We start from the raw sequence: 19,917 nt of genomic DNA, 5'->3' as shown, positions 1-19,917 counted from the left end.
TAGGGTCACAGGTTGCTGTATCTGCACTGGAGTGATTTCAGAAGAGGGGCGCTGTGTCTTTTGTTTTAATATTAATGCGCTCGGGTGTGCGCCGTTTCTTTGTTAATGTGTTAGGTGAACGCAGGATAATGTCAAAGTCCTCTAAGATCATGAAGCGTCTCAGATACATGCTGTGCTGAACGTTTTCAATCTTCCAAAGCCCTCTGAGGGAGTACAACACTGGACATTCCGAAGCCTTCAGAAGTATGGCAACACTGAAAAGTGGGAACGACTCCTCAGTATGGAGTCTTTTCCAAACTGTTACTTTTATACGCCTTCAGAAACCCTGCACTAATTTACAGTTGTTGAACATGCACCAACTCATTTGAATATATTAAAAAAGACTGTTCTCCATTTAGCTCTACTCTGGATGTCTACAGCAACATGAGACAAAAACCCTATTTTAATTATACCTTTGTTTTATCATGCAAAAGAGAATTACAACAGAATAACGAGATAGCTCAAAGCGTCGTGTAGCTTTACTTAAGGATAAAATAGCCGCAATCTGATTGCTGATATTGAGGGCAAACCCAATTTGGTTAAGTAAATTAAATTATTTCTAAATGCCTACACACACTTAATTGTGATTCATTGAAGATCCTAAGATTAACCCTATAGTTTTAAATCCAATTTGGAAGTTGACAGACACACACATGGCAGAGACTGCCTTCAAATTCATTATCCTTCATCCACCTTCGCTTTTCAGCAGAACAGCCAATATTCTTTAATAAAACATGACGTCCGTAGACCGGAGAGGGAAAGTACGTTTGTGGTTGTACGCTGCTCTCCGGACAGCAAAAATGAGAATCTGTAGAAGGAATTAAGAGTTGCCAGTTTATATCCTGAATCTGCTTTGTAATGAAGTGTCAGACATGTGACACGCCAAACTGCTTTTCCTTTTTCAGGCTGAGAAACACACCTCCATTTAATTCCCAATTCTCCACTTGCCGGGCACGTCTGCCCGTTTCCATCTGTGAAATCTTAAACGGCATGCCATTCACAGCCACCTCGCAATTTAGAATCAGTGTTTACTTTTTAAAATCATATTAAAGAATTAATTGTATCGGGCTGGATGTAATTAAATGACTCTGAGGCCCATAACATTGCCTGTTTTGTCTTACTGACAACCCGGTACTTGCATCATAATCATTAAAACTTCAAATAATCCACGTTGTGCGATGGATAAACAGTACATATAAATATTATTGACGTTGTGTTTAAAGTGGAAAGGCCCCTCAGATGTAGCTGTAATAAAATGTCAGGTGTAGATATTCATATATTAGAATATCTCATTTCCTTCCCTGCTTTGAAAACAATCCATTGCTATTGAAGGGAACACAGAACGACACAAATCACTTTTGGTCATTGATAAATTCTCAACACTTTGTGTGCCATGTTATCATTTTCTTTTACTGGTCTTAGACTATTTGTAAAAAGCAGTGTGCAGAATTTTATTCTAGTCAAACCCAGTGTTACAGGTTGACTGTGCATCAGTGCACGGCATTGGAGTTGGAACTGAGCAGCCTACAGGGAACTCAAGTACTATCAAGCACTCTGTTGAGTAATTGTCATTCTAACTGTAATGATAATGTGAGTCACTGTGCAATCAGTATAATAAGTTCAGGACAATTCTTCCTTTTATGATTTTTTTTCATTGTTGAATGGTTTATAACAACCATTATGCATCAGCATCCTTATATGAAGCCTATAACCCATGAGCATAATTCAAGTATTTCAAGTGACTAGGATTACATAAAATTAAAACAGTATGAACTTTTATTACTTTAAATATTAAATATATCTTTTAAATTAATTTATTAATTTATCGGTAGTACATAACAACTAACAGAGTAGATTATAGTAATCTTCAGTGTCTATTGGAAATAATGGAATATAACTTCTCTCTCCCACCTTGAAGAATTTGAATAAGGCCTGGCCCGGGATTTAGTGCAATGATCCAGACAGATGGTGACAAACGACGGAGTCCAGCCACGTCACCAGTCACTGGTGACACGTCTCACTGAGCTTTTCAGAGGCTGGAGCCTAATCAGCCGTGCCATTGAACGTGGAGTGGATTTGAACAAATGCATACAGCATGCACGCGTTCAGAGTCACACTCACAGACACGCGTGCGCTTGTACACACACACACACACACACACACACACACACACACACACACACGTGTGCGCATGCACATACACACTCTCTCTCACACATACACACAGACGCACAAACTTGCAATCCAGGGCCTTTCAATTCAGAAACAATAAAATAACCCCCCGCCATCCTCCGCCAAAGCAAAACTCCCCTTGAAGCCCTCTCTCTCTGATGCTTGTTGTACCACACGTAATGAAGTACTTCCTCATAAGAACTCAGCCCCTCATTAAAGCCGGAGCAGGCTGCCTGGGATCAGATTCAAAAACTAAGTACACAGACAACTTATGTTTTGATGGAGGGCTGCCTGAACCCTGGCGGAAGGGGCGCGGGCGCCGGTTGAATAGGCCGGATCAATGTAGACGTAACAAGAAAGGGAGAGGATCACACGTTTCACAGCTTGAATTTCTCTGCGGTGCGGTCGAGTGGAAATCTAGCTGTTACCCCTGTGGCAGCCTCACGCGGCCTTCTGTGATGTCGCCTCCCCCTTTCTGTCTCCATCTTTGCACATGAGAGGGAGAGAGAGAGAAAAACTTTCGACATGATCTGATCCTATCGTGACATTTAACGGTTGTCAGGATGTAATCTGGTGGAATCCATCTTGCCATGCCTGTCCTGGATACTTCTCCTCTCTCCTCTGTCCCCCATCGCCGGCGCTGAGAGGAACATGTCATTCTAACCTGGCCGCCCACGCATGCTCAGAATAGATCCGGCGCATTGCAAAGCTAATAACAGTGTCTTGCCGGCAACAAAGAGGCGACAGTGTCACTTGATTGGAGCTCCTCAGAAACAGCCGTTGCGTTGCGTAAGAGCCGGCGCGGATTCAGACCACACATCAAAGCCCGAGCGCTGAAGCTCCCTGTTCCCGTCCCATGCTTCACAAGGCTTTAACAAGCACCTCTGCCCAATATGGGCGGAAGCCACACACACTACCAAAGACTGACAGGTTTCAGCATCCCCTCCACCCCCACTCACTACCCCCCCTCCCTCCTCGGGGCAAGACCTCTGATTAGTGTGATTCCGCAAGCTGGGACCCGGGCCTCCGAGCCCCACTTCAGACCAGTTACGCAGAACACAGATAAGGCACTTGGTATTCCTCTCGGATCTCCTCTCCCGCTCCGTCCCGGCGGGTCCCTGAAAAGGGGAACGCCTCACTTGCAAAACACATTCCCTCCTATTTCCTCTCGGTCGGGGAAAACGTAATGACGGTTCAGTTTCTGGGTGCCCCGCTTGACCTTTTCGTCAAAGCGGTGAGATTCCCCCCCCTCCCTCAGCTCCAGCATCCAGCGAGCGTTACCGCTCTCGCTGCCCCCGGAGGCCAGATGTCAGGAGACAGGGGTAGCCAACGAAATCGATACGAAGACACAGCGGTTCAAGGTGCATTCACAGCGCTCTGCGTTCTCCACAGACCAATCATGCTCCACTAAATTAAGCTGTGGTTTGTCCTTTGCTTTGTTGAACCACTTCATTCAGGGTAAAGTAACTGAATGCAGGAAGGGCTCAACAGGACACCTGGGGTGAGAACGGTGGGGCAGAGTAAATCTGTAGGCAGTAGAGGTGAGCAATCTGCACGGTCCCCAAAGCACATACCAGACATGGCCCATTTTCCATTGCCACATGTATTCCACTTCTATACACTTTGGAAAATTCTTTCTATTTTGTTAACGTTTTGATCAGTTTTGCGTAAAGTTGATCAAATTTTTGTTTTTTTTTTCATTTCAACACCTCTGTGCTTTGGTATGTGAGGCAATCCTTTTCCTGTTATTTTAAAATGTATGTATATACTTATTTAACAAAAAAATTCAATGACAAGTGTACTTTAAATGACAAACGCTGTAATTAGTATGTGCATGAGGGAAAGTTGGTTGCCAGCGGCCACGTGCATTTTGGAGTTACCCACCCATCGGCCGCCTTCAGCTGCGCAGCATGTGACATCATCGTCCACAGCTGACTGCAATCTGCGCAAAACGTCCATTAGCACGAATGCACCCTGTGCTCACGCCCACACGCACCTGCGCCATTTACATGCACTCAGTCTCGCTTGTTAGCTGCGGGCGCACTGCAGTCCATCAAGCTCAAAAGCGACTGGAAGCAAATCGGTGACATCACAGACCAAAGCTCCCTTGCCCTCTTCGGGTGAGCCTGACCTTTGGACGCATTGCGGGAACAGGTTCGAGCAATTACGTGGCATTTCTATTATGTGAGAGTAAATGGAATTACCCTCTGTCGTGCCTTTCCATCCATTGCAAACACAACTGTTTATCAAGGAAAATTGCTTTCATGCCAAGATAATTATTAATCTCAAAAAAACCTGCGGCTGGCTCCCCCTGTTACACAATTGCAGAACATTTAATTGCCATGTGTGTAATTTCAACCGTATATTTTTTTTTTTATTTTATTCAAGTCATTTGTGAGGGACCATGTGTACTTTTTAACATAAATTTCAGCAATACAAACATAGACCATTGTACCAGATATAGCTAAAAAGCTGTCATCTTATTAATTTATGTTGAAATAAATACCAAAAAGTAAATAAGGAGCTGACTCTTCAACTCAACCAGTATAGTTTATTGTATGTTTTTCAAAACACACCAACCCCACACCATTCACCCCCATTCACCCCCAACCCAGGCGTGTAATTTTAATTTAATTTGATGTTTTTGTGAGAATTTTTGTTATCATCTTTGCAGCTTCTCCAGTAATATCTGTCTGTAACTGGGAGCTGCTTTGAAGACCTGGGATCAGTGTAAAAATGTATATTTCTTTAAACTCTCTTGTCATATCCCTCTCTGTGTTTCATTAATGCACCATCTGTCCTCACACTCCTTGTGTCCATTATCAGGAGTGAACATCAAGGTTGCTGTTTCCAAACTGTGCCTTATGGAAGAGCACATGGTTTCCTTTTTTGCCATAGGCTGTTTAAGAGGCTACTGTAATTGTGTAATTGGGTGTATGTTTGGAATGCCTAATTGGTTGATTGGCTGAGTGCTGCACTCTTGCCTTCTCTTGTCTGGTTGGCTAATCAGCCAATTATCTTCCTGAAATAGGCAACTCCCACTTTAACACTAAAACAGCCAGACCATCATAATCCCGTGCTTTTTTTCACTTTTGAATCTAATACTTTATGAGTCTGCTTTGAATGCGTAATGTATTATATAAATGTGTTAACATGTTTGCTCACATTTGATGATGATAGGGCAATAAGCTACCTGTGTAAGTATGTGGTACTCAGTTACGTACCACGGAAATCCAGGTGAGTACTGTGGAACTGCTGTGTAACCACATATTGTTGTGCAGCTTGAGTAATTTCATACAGGGCCAAGGTTGGTTTTTAACTTTGGTTAATAATTGGTCTTATGTAGAGCTATGTTTGCTGTTACTGTTTGGATTTGAGGTGGGGGTAATTCAGATTCAGCCTGTGTAAGAAAATAAACCAGAGCTCCTACTTCATATGAATTATTTTCTTTCAAAATTTAAATACATGGCATTTACACATTCAATAAACACTCTCAAGATTGTGTCCCTAATATCTTAATACAGACCATTATTGTGACTGTCATATTGATCTGACCTATAACAGCAGGTGAGACATTGGAGAACTGCAGACTCATACACCTCAAAGGTTCATGTCCTTCTGCTGCCAAACTGCCGTCTCTCACCCAACAGAAATGCCTGATTTCATCAAAGCTGCTCCATGTTGCACAGCGTCCGAGCGGAACGTGGCAGACGCTGTCCGAGGTCTCAGTCACGATCTCCCGAGAGGGCACTGTGTTTCCACACAGTGTCACAGGTGTTTATGTCACAGGATCTGCGGTAAGCCAGGCCTGTTAGGCCTGCTGCACGAGTGAAACTCAAAGCGGCTCTGATCTGTCAAACAGACATGGGTATTCATCAATATACTTTTCGCATGGGGTTTTAGTAATTAAGCATATGTAATGTATACATTATGATACATTTTATTACATTTTTTACATATACATATACACATATATCTCACACGACGGCGGATACTACAGCACCATGTTTTCAGCTGTATAAAAAGATATTTTTTATAGCATCCCATGATAAAGGAGCAAAACCAAGTGTTACCTACTCTCAGCAAACTGCACTCCAACTCAGCCAAGTGAAAGTTACGGTACCTCTTAAACTGCCAGTCCAAATTGCAGTGGCTTATGGTTACATTGTTTATAACAAGGAAAGAAAGGATAAAATCAAAAACGCATTCCAGATACCCAGCTGACTGTAACTAGACCTGTAATAAACACTGGAATAAATCATGTTAGATCTGTATTCACTACTCTGCATTATTGGCATTTAGCAGACGCACTTATCCGGAGAGACTTACATCGGTTACGGGTTTTTACAATGTTATCCATTTACACAGCTGGATATTTAATGAGGCAATTGTGGGTTAAGTACCTTCCCCAGGGTACAGCAGCAGTTTTCCCGTGGGGAATCAAACTGGCAACCTTTCAGTTACAAGTCTTACTCCTTAACGATTATGCCACACTGCCATCCCATTCCCTTTCCACTTGCATAGTTTTAGAAACTTTGGGTGATTTGTTAGACGTTTTTTTTTTTTTGGGGGGGGGGGGGGGGGGGGGGTGGGCGTGTAGTGTTGATGTGGAGACGTACGGGGGAACACAGCAGGCCAGCGGCCACACCAGGAAGAGCAAATGAGGAGGGCATGCGGGAGCGTGGCAGAGTGGAAATCTCCATCCTGCTCTGGCCGCCGCCTGGCCCTCTTTTTTTTAAAGCAAAAGTTAATGATGGGGAATTACTTCTGATAAATCGATGCTGAATCTTTTGCATTGAAGTTCATCCCTGACGTCAGGAGCCTATTACTCTTTCAATTTGGTCCTTGATGCCTGTTTTTTTTCATAGATTAGAATCCCCATATGGCCACCGCCGCTTGTCCGCGTGGAATCCTGGCTGCCTGGCTGAGACCCCAATTCACTCGTCTGACACAGGAATGTGGACCGGTCAATGAATGGGAGCGGGCGGGCAATGATGAGAAACGGTCCACAGGTGCTCGCCGTCCCCACTGCCCCCTAAAATCATTAGTATGCAGACAATCAACGTCCTAACCAGAGATTATTCTGTAATGACAGGCCAGGAATTCTCAGCTGTTGCCTCTGTCTTTGATAAAACGGTGAGTTCCAGGTTGTGGCTGAAAGGTCAGCAGAGCAGCGCCCCCCCCAACCCACCCACACCCACACACACACACACACACACACACACACACACAGACAACCTACCCCCGTCTCACTGTGAGCAACTCTACTCCTCATTGACAAAATGCGATATTGCGGTTTTGGCTGTATTCACATGCACGCCCCTGCTGAGTGCTTTGAAATTCATTTGCATTACAATGCTTTACTGGCGAGCCCGTCATTTTAAATGTTAGAGTCAGAGCTGTTAGAGTCACTGCTTCCGAGCAGAGCTAAGGGGTTGTGAGTGACAATTTTTTTTCCTTTTTTTTCTTTGCATCTGGTACTCCCTTAGACTGAACCGCGGTAATTAATCCAAATAAGCCATAAAGTGGACACCGTCTGAAAAAATGGATTGCCATACTCAGAATTTGATATACACACCTTTGATCTCAGGAGGACTCTAATGATCTATCCTTTGAGGTGCTGACAAATGAACAATGCCTACAGTGTCCATGTCAACGTCACACATCATTAAGAAACCCTTAAGAGCGCTCCTGGTCGTTTGTGGTGGCATTTGAATCAGGAATTGATCACGATCTGTCACTCTTTTCTCATTTTGCAACAAAATCATTTTGCTCATCATTTAAAGAGCTTCGAATCAGGAGAGCTGTTTTACTAACCCCCCCCCCCCCACACCCCACCCACCTTTATTGTCCTCACACGGTCTTGAGTGATGGCTGCATTCCGGGAGCCTGTGTAAGAGTCTCATTCCGTGCTAAATCAACACATCTATTACAGTTTCAAAGACACACGGACCCTGGGCTAATTTCATGCCCGCGTGGGAGAGGCGGTTGCCTGATTGAAGCCTTTATTGTACACCTCATACAGGTCAGTGCTGTATTTATACAGCGCGGTCAATACTGCCCCCCCCAACATCTCTCTCTTCGATCCATTTGCTGTAATTACACCACAGAGAAAAATAGAGCTCGGAGACAATAGCGTAATAGAACAACGAATGAACTCAAGCCACAACATTCTCACAGTTAGCAGGCTTATTTCTTCCACTTGGTTAACACAGTTTAATGTCGGGAGATTGTATCCAGAGCAGATCTCGATTTCATATGGAGCCTGCCAGCTTTGTTAACAACAGAAACAAATGAAACACAAATGATGACCTTTTCACTGACCAAGAAAAGAACGCAAACCCCATGTGTGTAACATTACAAACCATAACAATAATAACGTGGAATGACATTTGGATGTGATTACTATTAATTTGATATGTCAGCCGTGGGTGAAACATGCACAAAAAATCGAATACAAGATAGAAGTCGAAGTGATTCATAATATTAGATGAGAACTTTCCACAGAGTTCAGTAATTATTTTCACCATTCTGTGAGTTGTAATTTGCTCAAGCATGAGCAACAAGATCCAAAAAAAAAAAAACTCCACACATTGTGAGATTAAACATGTAACATATAAAATACGTCTTATTTGGGGTGCTTACAAAGAAACAGATTTTAATTTATATCATTACACTGTGTGCTTTTTATAACCCACATTCCACAATCTCAAAAAAAAATCTAACAAAAACTCTCTTTAGTCCATATCTCAGACTTAGACAAAACATCCAATGGATTCATCTGCTATTGAAAGCCAAGAATATTCTATAAGTCATGAACAAAGCAGAAATAGCTGTTTATTCATTTCTAATTACAAGTCGTGTCATTGTGCTATGTAGCAGGAAATAATCACGGCATAGTGGGAGGCCTCAGAGAGTATATGCCTTGCGCGTTTCCCTAAATGGGTGGGATGTAATAGTCAGTTTTCACTGGAGTCCCCCAGCATGCTTATGAAAGAACTGATTCATGGGATCGGTGAGTGAGTGGCCCCCAGTCTGACTGCGTCATCGCCGAAGGGCCCCGCCTCTCCCCCTGGACAGGTGCTGGCGGTAATGGCCCGGGTCTCTATGGAGACGGGTGTCCTGCACCCCTTCTTCACAGCTGTGACATCTAATTTTCTCAGTGATCGCTTTAGCGGCGCAAGCGTGGCGTGGTAATGATATGCTTTAAGCCGGTCCCGAGCAACAAAACAATCACACCCCAACCCATCAGGGCTCGTTAGCGCCTGCTACGGAGATGCCAGATTCACTCTTCTGCTGGCTACCGGCTCCCCAAGGGGCCCCGCCATGGCCGACCCTATGCTAAAAGCAACCCCAACTGCTGCCATTCCAAAGCAGAAATGTTTCTAAAGAGTCAGCTCCAGTCCCACCCCTTTCAGTTTTAAGACAGAGTTCAACACTTGAGGGGGGAATCATGCACATAGTGAACGGCAGTCGGCATCAGCATTTGGTACAATGTACATTTAGGGTGGCTGTGGTTGCTATGGAAATGTCTTGAGTTAGGGAACCCTGAAACCATCACAGATTCCAATTTATGTGGCATCAGTGGCCTGTCCCTCACAGGGTGTGAGACATGAAACAGGGGCCCCACAATTTCGATCCCGCGTGAATTCATTTAACCAGACCTGAAACACCTCACACACCGTAGCTGATGTGGAAACCAGAGGAATGCTACAGGAGCTTCATTGCCTTGGAGTTTCCCCTTGTAAACCCAGAATAAGCTAAGTATCTGGAGAACACAGTGCAAAAGGCATTCTTAAGCACACAAAGAATGGAAAAAAAAAAAAAAAAAAAAAACCACTAGGGCAGTGGTGCGATAAACACATTAAAAAATGCATTATATCCATTTAGTGCCAGCAGTCCTTATGTTTAATTGAATATTAACAATTGTTTACTTGTGCAAAGGTATCATGCACAGCAAAGCAAAGTAATTTCCTGATAGGTGTTTAATTTCACCTAAAATGGTAATTTTGTGCTCTGAAGGCTTGATAAAAAATGGCTACAACCGTGAAGAGGCTGGCCATTATTTCAAACAGAAAAAAAAAGCTTTCTTAAAAAGTCAAAGGAGCTTAATTTAAATAAAATAGGACAGACTTCAACAGCTAAAATATACAACCACAAAAGCAAAAAAAACCCACCCAGAACATCATTTTAGAAATCAAAGAGAGAACCTCAAACAAAATTTGATCCTACCATTCTTGCTGCACCTCTCATTTATATCCCCTGGTGGGTTTGGCAAATCAATTAAACAATAAACAATTATCCAATGCCTGTCAAGCCACACACACATTCTCATGCTTCCTGACCAACAAGCATGAAAGTGATGAGAAAAAGTGTATATATCTGTAGTCTGTAAGTCTGTACATTTTTGAAATGGGGCCCTGAACACAGATGGTCATACACTTAAAGGGAAGAAAAACATGGTCTGTGAAGATTGCGGCTTCACAGAAACATCAAAAAAGTATGTTAAAATTAAATCCAAAACAGGGAAAGCATTGAAGAGAACACTGGACACTCTCGTTCTTGCCTGTTGCTTTCTGTCCGCAGAGTCTTCTGCTCCAACAACAGAGTGCTTTCACCTAAAGATCCGAGTTACAGATTAGAGCGAGCACTGCTTTATTTCCCATTTCTCTGTATACTTTAATTAAACAGAAAAGTTTCACAAAAAGCATGATCATGAAAACAGAGACAGACATAACGCTCTTTGCTGCTCCATATTCGTTACTCAGGGTTAAGGACAACATGCCTTACAATTACATCCCATCTAGCCCTCGCGTCAGTGCCGCGAACACCTTTGCACAAAAGTGCAAAGCTTCTGTCGTCCGCCCAGGGACACAACACACAGGGATCTGAAGCAAAGTTCCCCGGCCCGCTCTGAGGGAGTTCACATATACTGCTGACTAATGAAGAGAAATGAGCATCTCTGCAGAATGATTCAAAATAAATCAAATGCACCAAGAATGGAGTTTCTATTACTGGTAGCAATAGGGTTTTTTTTTCCTCCCCCCCTTTTGATGGCATTTCATTTTTGATTTGGAAATGTCTTAACTACTCACCCATAGTGCGTTCTGTGCTCTGCTTTCTTAGCCAAGGGATCTCAAATGTCACAACCAAACAAACCGAGCATGTCTGACTGAGATGAATAAGTCTGCTCTGGGCAATATGAATTTGTGGTAACACTGGAAACTCAGAACTAATGCACTGTAAGTGCGCTTGAACCTACCGAAGGATGTAATTACACAGAGGGAAAATATTTTACCAGGTCCTCCAGCAGCACCACAGACCTTGTTTTTAAACACCCGTTTTCATACCAGTCAAGAACCAAATGAAGCAAAAACAAATGATGGATTTCCACCACGCCTTCTTACAGGCACCTTCGAAAAGCTTCTGTGAAAAGGTACTGGCTTTACAACACAAATTCCTGTCCAGCGCTTTATCTTTTACTAAACGCACTTAACCGAAATGAACTACGCCATCGATCTTTTCTAAAAAATGCTGCTGAATTAGACCTGCCTTGGACCGGTGACTTTTGCTGTTTCAGAATCTGCCAAACCTGTTAACACACAGTAAACATTACACTCCTGGCCTGGGAAAATTTAGCAATTACTGCCCTTTTCAAAGACCTTTCCCTTCACAATCCATTTGTCTACCATGAGGTATTTTTTTTGTCTCAGGAACACAACGTTGTTCTACTTTGGACAGTAGATCCAAAGCGTATGCTAAATGAATAGCCCCAGGCAAAGTCCTGCCTTTTCACAAGCACTGAGAGCAAAGCACACCAAAATGAGGTGTGAATCCTATGCTCAGCCAACCAGAAGACAAATTTGGAAAGAGCTTGACATACATAGCTTTAACTAAGGTGAGAGAAAGGTCTCATGGAGCTTTATCAAAATGATGTACTGTCATTGGTTTTTGGGGTATTTTCCCTACATAGGTCACGCAGGGATCATCGTTGGGAGAGTCTGTATCTGCCAGTACACTGAGAACGGACGGCAGTGTAGCACAGTGATAAGGAGCAGGGTTTGTAACCAAAAGGTTGTAGGTTCAATTCCCTCAGTGAATGTCCAGCAGTATAACTGGATAGCATGTAAAAACTGTAACATATATAAGCTGCTCTGGATAAGAGTGACCTTGAACTGTATCCGCGGCGTATTGTTGTCCTTAACTGGCAGCAGTCTCACACTGGTGACTGAACGGGAGTTGGCAGTAAGTCACAGCCACACATCTCTCTCCATAGCTTGGCAACAGTTTCATATTTATTCAAAGAACTGCAAAAACAAAGTCACTGTCGAGTTACTTCTGGTTTCCCTTGGAATGGAACTTAGACAGTGCTGGTCCCCCCTGTTAGGGCCTGCTTTGAAGTAGTGGGTTAGAGAAGGTAGGGGTGAAGGAGGAATCAAACAACGAAAAGAAACCTTTAAATTGTGTTCTAAACACACACAAACACACACGCAGTCACTCACACACACACACACACACACATATATATATTTCATTTACTGAGGTAGGTGGGAGCATTTTACTGCTTTCTTTCCCCACAGATCAAAAGCAAGCCAATCAAAATTCTTCCCTTGCAGGCACAGGCTTTGATGTTCACTCAGCGCAAGCTGCTTATTGCTGAGGGTCATACAGCATGCGGACTTCTGCTCCCCTGGCATCAAGTCCTTTTGTGCGGTAAAATAAGTCCCAGAAACATGAAACATCGATTAGAATCACCCCTTGCCTAAGACCTGGAGAGGCAAAAAAAGTAAAGCTGAAACTGTACTGCAGCTCAGTGTGTGACTGCCATTCCTGCTCGGAACCAGCTCAGTGGATTTATCAGGTTTCGCTGGGCATTGTTGAGGGAAAAAAATGTCTAAGTTACACTCTAAATTAAAAACTCTTCCAAAGAAATCAATGCTAATTATAAAATCAATATTAATTGCATGCTCAGGGGCTATATTTTGAGTGGGAAATTAATTTTATGCTTAAGCGTCAATCCTTGGAGTTTCCCTTTATTTTATCCCCTGGGTACTAATGACATAAGGTTCCTTCTATTAATTTGGTGCTTTCTATTTGTGGCTCCACCTGTTGTTACAATGGAGAGAGCCTGATTTTTATTGGAGAAAATAATGATGTAGCTTTAAACTAACTCTGCGCTGAAGGTAATTCATTAATTGTATTAGTGTCCATTCCGGTCACTGAAGGTTTGTTAAAATGTTTTTTTCTTTATCTTAAGCTGTACACTCTCAAGGGAACATTGTCTCAGGACATTAGGTACTATCAAAGGCTACTGTTACAGGAAAACAATTATCTTGATCCAGTACCTATTAAGGTGTGAGAGGAAGAGTGTAATGATTTCTGATTGTCTCCAACTGTATTGCTGTGAGTTCCACAGAGCTTTTCCTCCACATTAAGACAGTGTAAGAGATCAGGTATATAGACAGCTATGGCCCAGTAGGTGAATCAGTCCTCTAATCAAGAGTGCTAATTCACAAAGCTCTTTCTGCTTGGTTTAGCTTGGCAAATTCAAAAGACCAGACAGAGGAGAAAGTGAGTGCCCTTTGATTAGCCACCTGCAAATGTGAGAGCTTTGTTCATTTGTAAAATTCAAGTGCATGTGCTCTCATCATTGATTGCTTTCTTTTCACAAATACAAAAAAATAGGAAGTGAGAATGTTTGGATCTGTTTCGATAATGTAAGACAATTATCAAAGTAATGATTATCGTAAAAGAAGGATTCGGCCGTCATCAGAGTCAAGCCTTTCGTGCTTTATTTCACAAGGTTTAGTCTCGATTTCCCGTCTTTGGTCTCCAAATGCTCTGAGCTAAATTTCACATGAATCTGCTAATCTCTCCCATTCCCGGCACCTGTCAGCTGCTCACCTTGCAGGGGGGGGGGGGGGGGTCGGATAGAACAGTGTGCAAGGGTCAGGGGTAAAAGGAACACACAAGGTGCGAACAGAAGGGAATGTCTTTGGCCTCGGCTGGCCCGGCCGTCCTCGCTGTCTGTAAGATGTCCCGAAAAATTGCAACAGCTGAATACGTCTCTGTGCACGTGCCTCACGCCTAGAACAGAAAACGAATCCACGGCCTCCGGACCTACATTTGCATTTTTGTCATGTGATAGACGCTCTTAAACAGAGCAACAATGAAGGCGTACAACGTGCATCTAATAAAAGGCCGCGAAAGACGGTACTTACAGGACACAGTTGTCCGCATCCGAACTTGCGTCAGCTCCTTACACAGGACAGACGGACATGGTTGAGTGCTGCACCCACGCCGCCACCGCCGTCGTGTGGAAAGTAACATGTATTCTTAACAAAATGCTTAGCATTTTTTGTTTGTTTGCGAAAGTAGCTAAAATGTATAAAATTTCAACAGAGAACTTGCTTTCAAATGGCCACAAGAACAGATGGAAGCAAAACACAGACCGGCTTAGTGCATCCAAGCCCTCGTGACACCATTTGCGTATTTTAATTGGCATCATGTTTCGAGTGTTTAAAAAAAGTAAAAGTAATAGTTAGAAGACCATATAATTTGCATTCTCCCATCTGTCAAGCACATAGGTCCCACCCACAAAGCTTGCAGAGCTCTCGTCCTTCAGGGTCACAGTCGGATCCTGTAATTTGCGGGAGCGGGAGCGCAGACTGGGTGAGCGCGGCCCTTTTCGTAGCGGGAACAGGCAGTCATTTCATCTGACAAACCGAGACAGAGTTCAGGAGCCTCTCCGCGCACCGGTCTCTCCCAGCTGTACTCTGAGCTGCGTGAGTGCAATGCCGACAGTCAGCGCGCACCCAGGGCACACACACAGGCCTAATAATGCTCCGAGCTCCGCATCTTGCGCCTCTTAAAAAACTGCCGACCGCAAATTGCCTGTGTTGGTCCTGGGAGGCACGGATCGAACAGCAGGTTGGAGGGGTCACTGAGGACTGGTCATTATCTTTCCATGAACAGCTGCCCTGTTCCAAGCCATCCATTTACTGCACATTCTGTCACCCATAGAGCGGCTGTGTTTCATTATTATTATTATTATGCCAAGCGCATACATCCCGGGTTTGTTTTACAATCTTAACTCTTCACCAGTTTTTCTGCGAGTATATCTCGGTTATCTTAACACATGTAAGAAATATATTAGTATATATGTCATCGCTGGCAAAATGATGAACCCATAAAGGCACAACATCAGTGAGTGTGTGTCTGTGTGTGTGTGTGGGTGTGTGTTTGTATGTGTGTCCCAAGCTTTGCTGTCGTCGGAGTTTAATAAAACTATGCTGAAACTGAATGTATCCACACACACACACACAGAGAGAGAGAGAGAGAAAGAGGTCACTGATCAGATTTAGACGTTGTGGCTTTGCTGGCTTATTGAAAAAGGAAAAAGGAAATGTGACATATACAGGCATATATATATATATATATATATATATATATATATATATTTATATATAAGCCTAATATAATAGAGAGAGAGGGAGAGAGAGAGAGAAATAAAAAAAGAAAAACTATCCCTTCACCTGGCCCTGTGTTATTATTCTGTGCAACCTCAGAGCCTCACCCTTTTAAAGTTCGCAGAGGAGAGCACCATACGGCGGATAAATGCCCTTCCATCTGGGGGAGGTGTGATTGTGAGTGCTCATGGATTGAAAGTTAAATGGAAAATGACCATACCATGATACTCAGAGCACAGATTGTGATATTAGGTTGCTGCCAGCCAGCTCTGAAAAGGAGAGGAGTGATGTTCGGCAGAGTTCATGAGAGGACAAAAACAAGTCTCTCGAAAGTTTGAACATTATTATGAGTCATGTTACTAGATAAGTAATAAACTTATAGCAAGATTCTCATGTACAGCAGTTGTGCCTCTGGCAGTGCTGTTCCTAACTGTGTGAAGGACCTTATTCTCGCTACAACACCGGGCTGGGATCGAAGGTTTTCATCGGGGAAGAGATGTCAGTTTCACCAAAGAAGACAAACAAGCATGAGATATTTCCCTGATCAATATCCACGCAGAGAAACAGTGAGAGGGCACATGGTCAAGGGCATCCTTGCCGGGTCCCGTTCCAATTTATGTCAGCGCGACGCTGCCGATGGTGATGAGAGGAGCTGACAGACCAGACCGCAGGAGAGGAAAAACACACATACACATGCTAACAAGGAGAGGCCTGAACTCTGTTGTTCTCTACCTTGGAGTAAATTATTCATTACTGGTGCACATTCCTTTGTGTCAAAATTTCAGTCCTCAGAGCTCAGAAGCCTGAGGTATTTTAAAGTGAGTATTTGTTAGTATCAGCCTCCTATCACAGTCATCACGGGTGATAGCCACCCGGGTCTAAGTGTAGTCCAATAGCATACGGTGTAGTACAGGTCCAAATACCTGATAGTCCAAGACGGGCCCATTCAGTTCAGTGTGATATCATGTGAGTGGAATATAATGAACTTTTTCAGACAGGAGTTGATAATACATTTCTCTACCTTAGGTTTACAGCATCTGCTAAGTGCTATGCTGTTTTCAGTCCCTAGAAAGTGGTACTATACACATTTTCTTCAGCTATCCATTCATGATTTAACCATCATAATTGTGTATTTTTTCCATTTATTGTGTTTTATTTGGATGACCTTGAAATATGACTGCTATGCTGGTTTAAAAATTGAATGTATGATTGAGACTAAATTTCTATTAAGACCTTCTGAGTTTCAACAGGTAGTGACTATCAGATGTGTATCATATCATTGCTGTTCTTTAGTCCGTCAGTGCTAACATAGAAACATCTGAGTGACAGAAAAGGCCAGATCGAAGCACAAAAACAGGCCGGTAGGAGTGTAAAAGAGCAAAATATGTCTGATTCCACAAAGGACAGGAAAGCAGTACAGGCTGATGGTCAAAGCCAGGAGGCAGGAATCCTTTAATGCAATGGTGTGCACAAATGGAAACAAATGAACCAGCTCTCACGCTGCACAACGGGTATCATAATAATGCTTTATTGGATGTCATCATAAGTCAATAAATAAAATAGATAAATAAATATAATAATCATCATTACTCTTCAGAGAAAACAGACTGCGTCAGTGAAGTCCATTGAGGTCCCTCTCTGCACAGCACGGATGGTATGTACAGGTGAGGACGGCCACAGTTCGTGTCAAGTGGGACGGGAAGAAGGGAAATGCGCCTGGGGGGGTGGAGGGGGGGGGGGGGGTCGGTAGCCTGGCTTCGTTAACAGGAAGTGAAGGTTTTCCAGAAGAAGTTTTTGCAAGGGGCTTTGCGGTCTCGCTGAGGCAGCTGTGATAACCGGTTGTAGACGGCCCTCTCCTCCAGCCGGGACTCGAGGGGCTCCTCCAGGTCGGCCGGCGCCGCCACCGCAGCATCCCCCAGAAGCATGCTGCTGTCCCCGCCGTCCAGCAAGCCCGAGATCAGCTTCAGGATTATCTCTTTGCGCTCTTTGCTCAGCTCCTGTTTCGGGGGGGGGGGGTGGGGGGGTGGGGGGCAGACAGACAGAGGGACCGTGAGTGCACAAACAACACTGAGTCATCCCCACACACCCACATCTTTAAGACCAACGCAGGGACTCTTCATTACAACTACCCTGGGAGATTCCAACAAAAGCGCAAGCATTCTGACTCTAACGCACGTTTCTGACTGACAGGGCTGACATTGAGTTTCAATGGTTCATATCATCTTCTCTTTCAGCTGTGTGTTCCACTTAACTGTAGAATGGAAATGTGCATATTTGTTTGTGTGTGTTTTTTCCTTATGTGAGTGTGTCCTGAAATGTCTGTTCAAATTGCCTTGTTTATTAATCCTAATATAATAATTGATATGACGCATGCAAGATTTCCATATTGAAAAGCCAAGGTTTAAACAGACTGAATAATGTTTCCCTCCAACCACTGTTTCCCTATTAAAAGCAGAGGCAAAATTTGCATTGTTTTATACCCACAATTTTTCAAGTAAAATAGAAGATTGTATGTGCATCTCACAATTTTTCTCAACTTGTATGTGTATCTACAATTTTTCTCTTGGGTATAATCCATCATTTTTTATCAAAACTTTAATTATTCAGATTTATTTTGGACTAATTTATTTTCATTTCAACAGAGATATTTAACTTTTTTAAAATACAGTAAACGCCATTTAAATTTAAACTGATACACACCCTGCTTGTAAAATTTTAACTTGTCTCCCTGATTAAATTATCAAACATGGAAATGCAGATATTATACAACGCAGTGTAATGTAAAATTCTATTTCTGCTTCCAACTCGCATTGTTTATTTTTCAAATCACATCACTGATGTGCTCTCCAAAACATTTCTGTAGATCAACTATACCGCTGCTTTCGTTTAATAAAATAACTCCTTTCCACGACGTTTGATGATTGACTTTCATTATTTGGACATTATTTGGTGAATTTTTTACTCCTCTTTTTTTTCATTTCAAATTTAATTTTCATACAGTTTTGAAGATCGAATTTCCTGTCCAGACTTCATTCTACAATAGTGTAACACATTGAGCGAACATTTATATCATTTTTGTACATGCACAGCCTCCCACCACAACTACTGCTTTGCGATAAAGAAAAAAAAAATAGTGACGATACTCATCATGATCGTTATCACCACTGTCGCGGTGAGGATAGTTGTAAGTGACAGCGGCAGGCTGCTGTGAACTCACCCTGTTCGCATGTGACAGGCTCCTCTCCTCTCCAGGAAGCACTGCTGCTGCTCTCACGCTGTACAGAACCAGCATGAGGGACACCACACTGGCCAGGAGCTGCATGCTGAGAGATGGAGTGGTTGGTGATGGAAGAGAGTCGGAGAGACCGGAGAGAGAGAGAGAGAGAGAAACAGAGACAGAGAGAGGGAGAGAGGATGCTGTGCGAGTGAAGGAGTGACAGACGAGTGTGCGGGAGGACTCTGCGTGAGAGAGGTGCGGTGGGAGCCCAGGAGAGATGCTGTTGCTAATTGCTGCTGCTGCTGATGCTGCTCTAAGTCAGACTGAGGGAGTTTCTTCTGCTCCAGCTATGAGGCGCTGGACTCTTATATACCCCATTTCCCCCAGACAGCTGCTGACGCAATGGGGGTGGTGGGTGTAGAGGGGAGGGTGATTGGGGGGGTAGCTACAAAAAAAAACCTAAATCAAGTGACGATAAGTCACACATTAAATTCCAGGGAACACTTAACCCCTTGTCTAACGACCCTTTCCGTTTTAACTAATCTGAATGGATTTGAGCTGCAAATTCATCACAGTCGCAGAGATGCTCCTAACAGAAAAAGAATGATGCTCGAGATCTCAAAAACAAATGAGGACAAATAGGGTAACTTTTCTAACAAGGGTCAAACAAGTCACCAAGTCTCCAAGGCAAATGAAATGGTTGGTTTTTGAGTGAATGTGCTGAATTCATGTGAAAAAAACTTCCAGTCTCACAGGCTCTGAGAAGCATTTATAATAATATACATTTTTGGTATTCTATGGGAATTCTAAAATGTTGTAAGTACAGATTTTTTCATTGATACAAAATAGCTTGTGCACTGTGAATGCAATCAAAATGAGCTAATTTTGTTAGACTTGCAAATCACGTACAGCATAAAAAACTACCAGCACACAGCAGTTTAAAGTACTTCAGGCAATACACGCCACACAACCCAACTGTAAAAGAATGTAAGACATGATGCAAATGATAATGAAATTGTT

General features: G+C 43.1%; 1 protein-coding gene across 1 annotated transcript; it reads right to left on the bottom strand.

Annotated features, from left to right (window-relative positions):
- Positions 1 to 17,165: 17,165 nt before the first annotated feature.
- Positions 17,166 to 19,230, bottom strand: cort (cortistatin). The gene is made up of 2 exons (XM_036534192.1): positions 18,898 to 19,230; positions 17,166 to 17,677 (listed from the first exon to the last, which is right to left on the bottom strand). Exons 1-2 carry the CDS (start codon positions 19,000 to 19,002, stop codon positions 17,441 to 17,443), a joined length of 342 nt encoding a protein of 113 aa, XP_036390085.1. The 5' UTR covers positions 19,003 to 19,230; the 3' UTR covers positions 17,166 to 17,440.
- Positions 19,231 to 19,917: the final 687 nt, after the last annotated feature.

This window comes from Megalops cyprinoides, chromosome 7 (assembly GCF_013368585.1).
Source record: "Megalops cyprinoides isolate fMegCyp1 chromosome 7, fMegCyp1.pri, whole genome shotgun sequence".
Taxonomy (NCBI): domain Eukaryota; kingdom Metazoa; phylum Chordata; class Actinopteri; order Elopiformes; family Megalopidae; genus Megalops; species Megalops cyprinoides.
This window is presented reverse-complemented; position numbering and strand designations above follow the sequence as displayed.

Excerpts from the sequence above, each read along its gene's own strand:
- cort (XM_036534192.1), bottom strand. The coding sequence starts at position 19,002 with ATGCAGCTCCTGGCCAGTGTGGTGTCCCTCATGCTGGTTCTGTACAGC. Across the intron at positions 17,678-18,897 it reads GCCTGTCACATGCGAACAGG|GAGCTGAGCAAAGAGCGCAA; the intron begins GTGAGTTCACAG and ends CCCCCGAAACAG.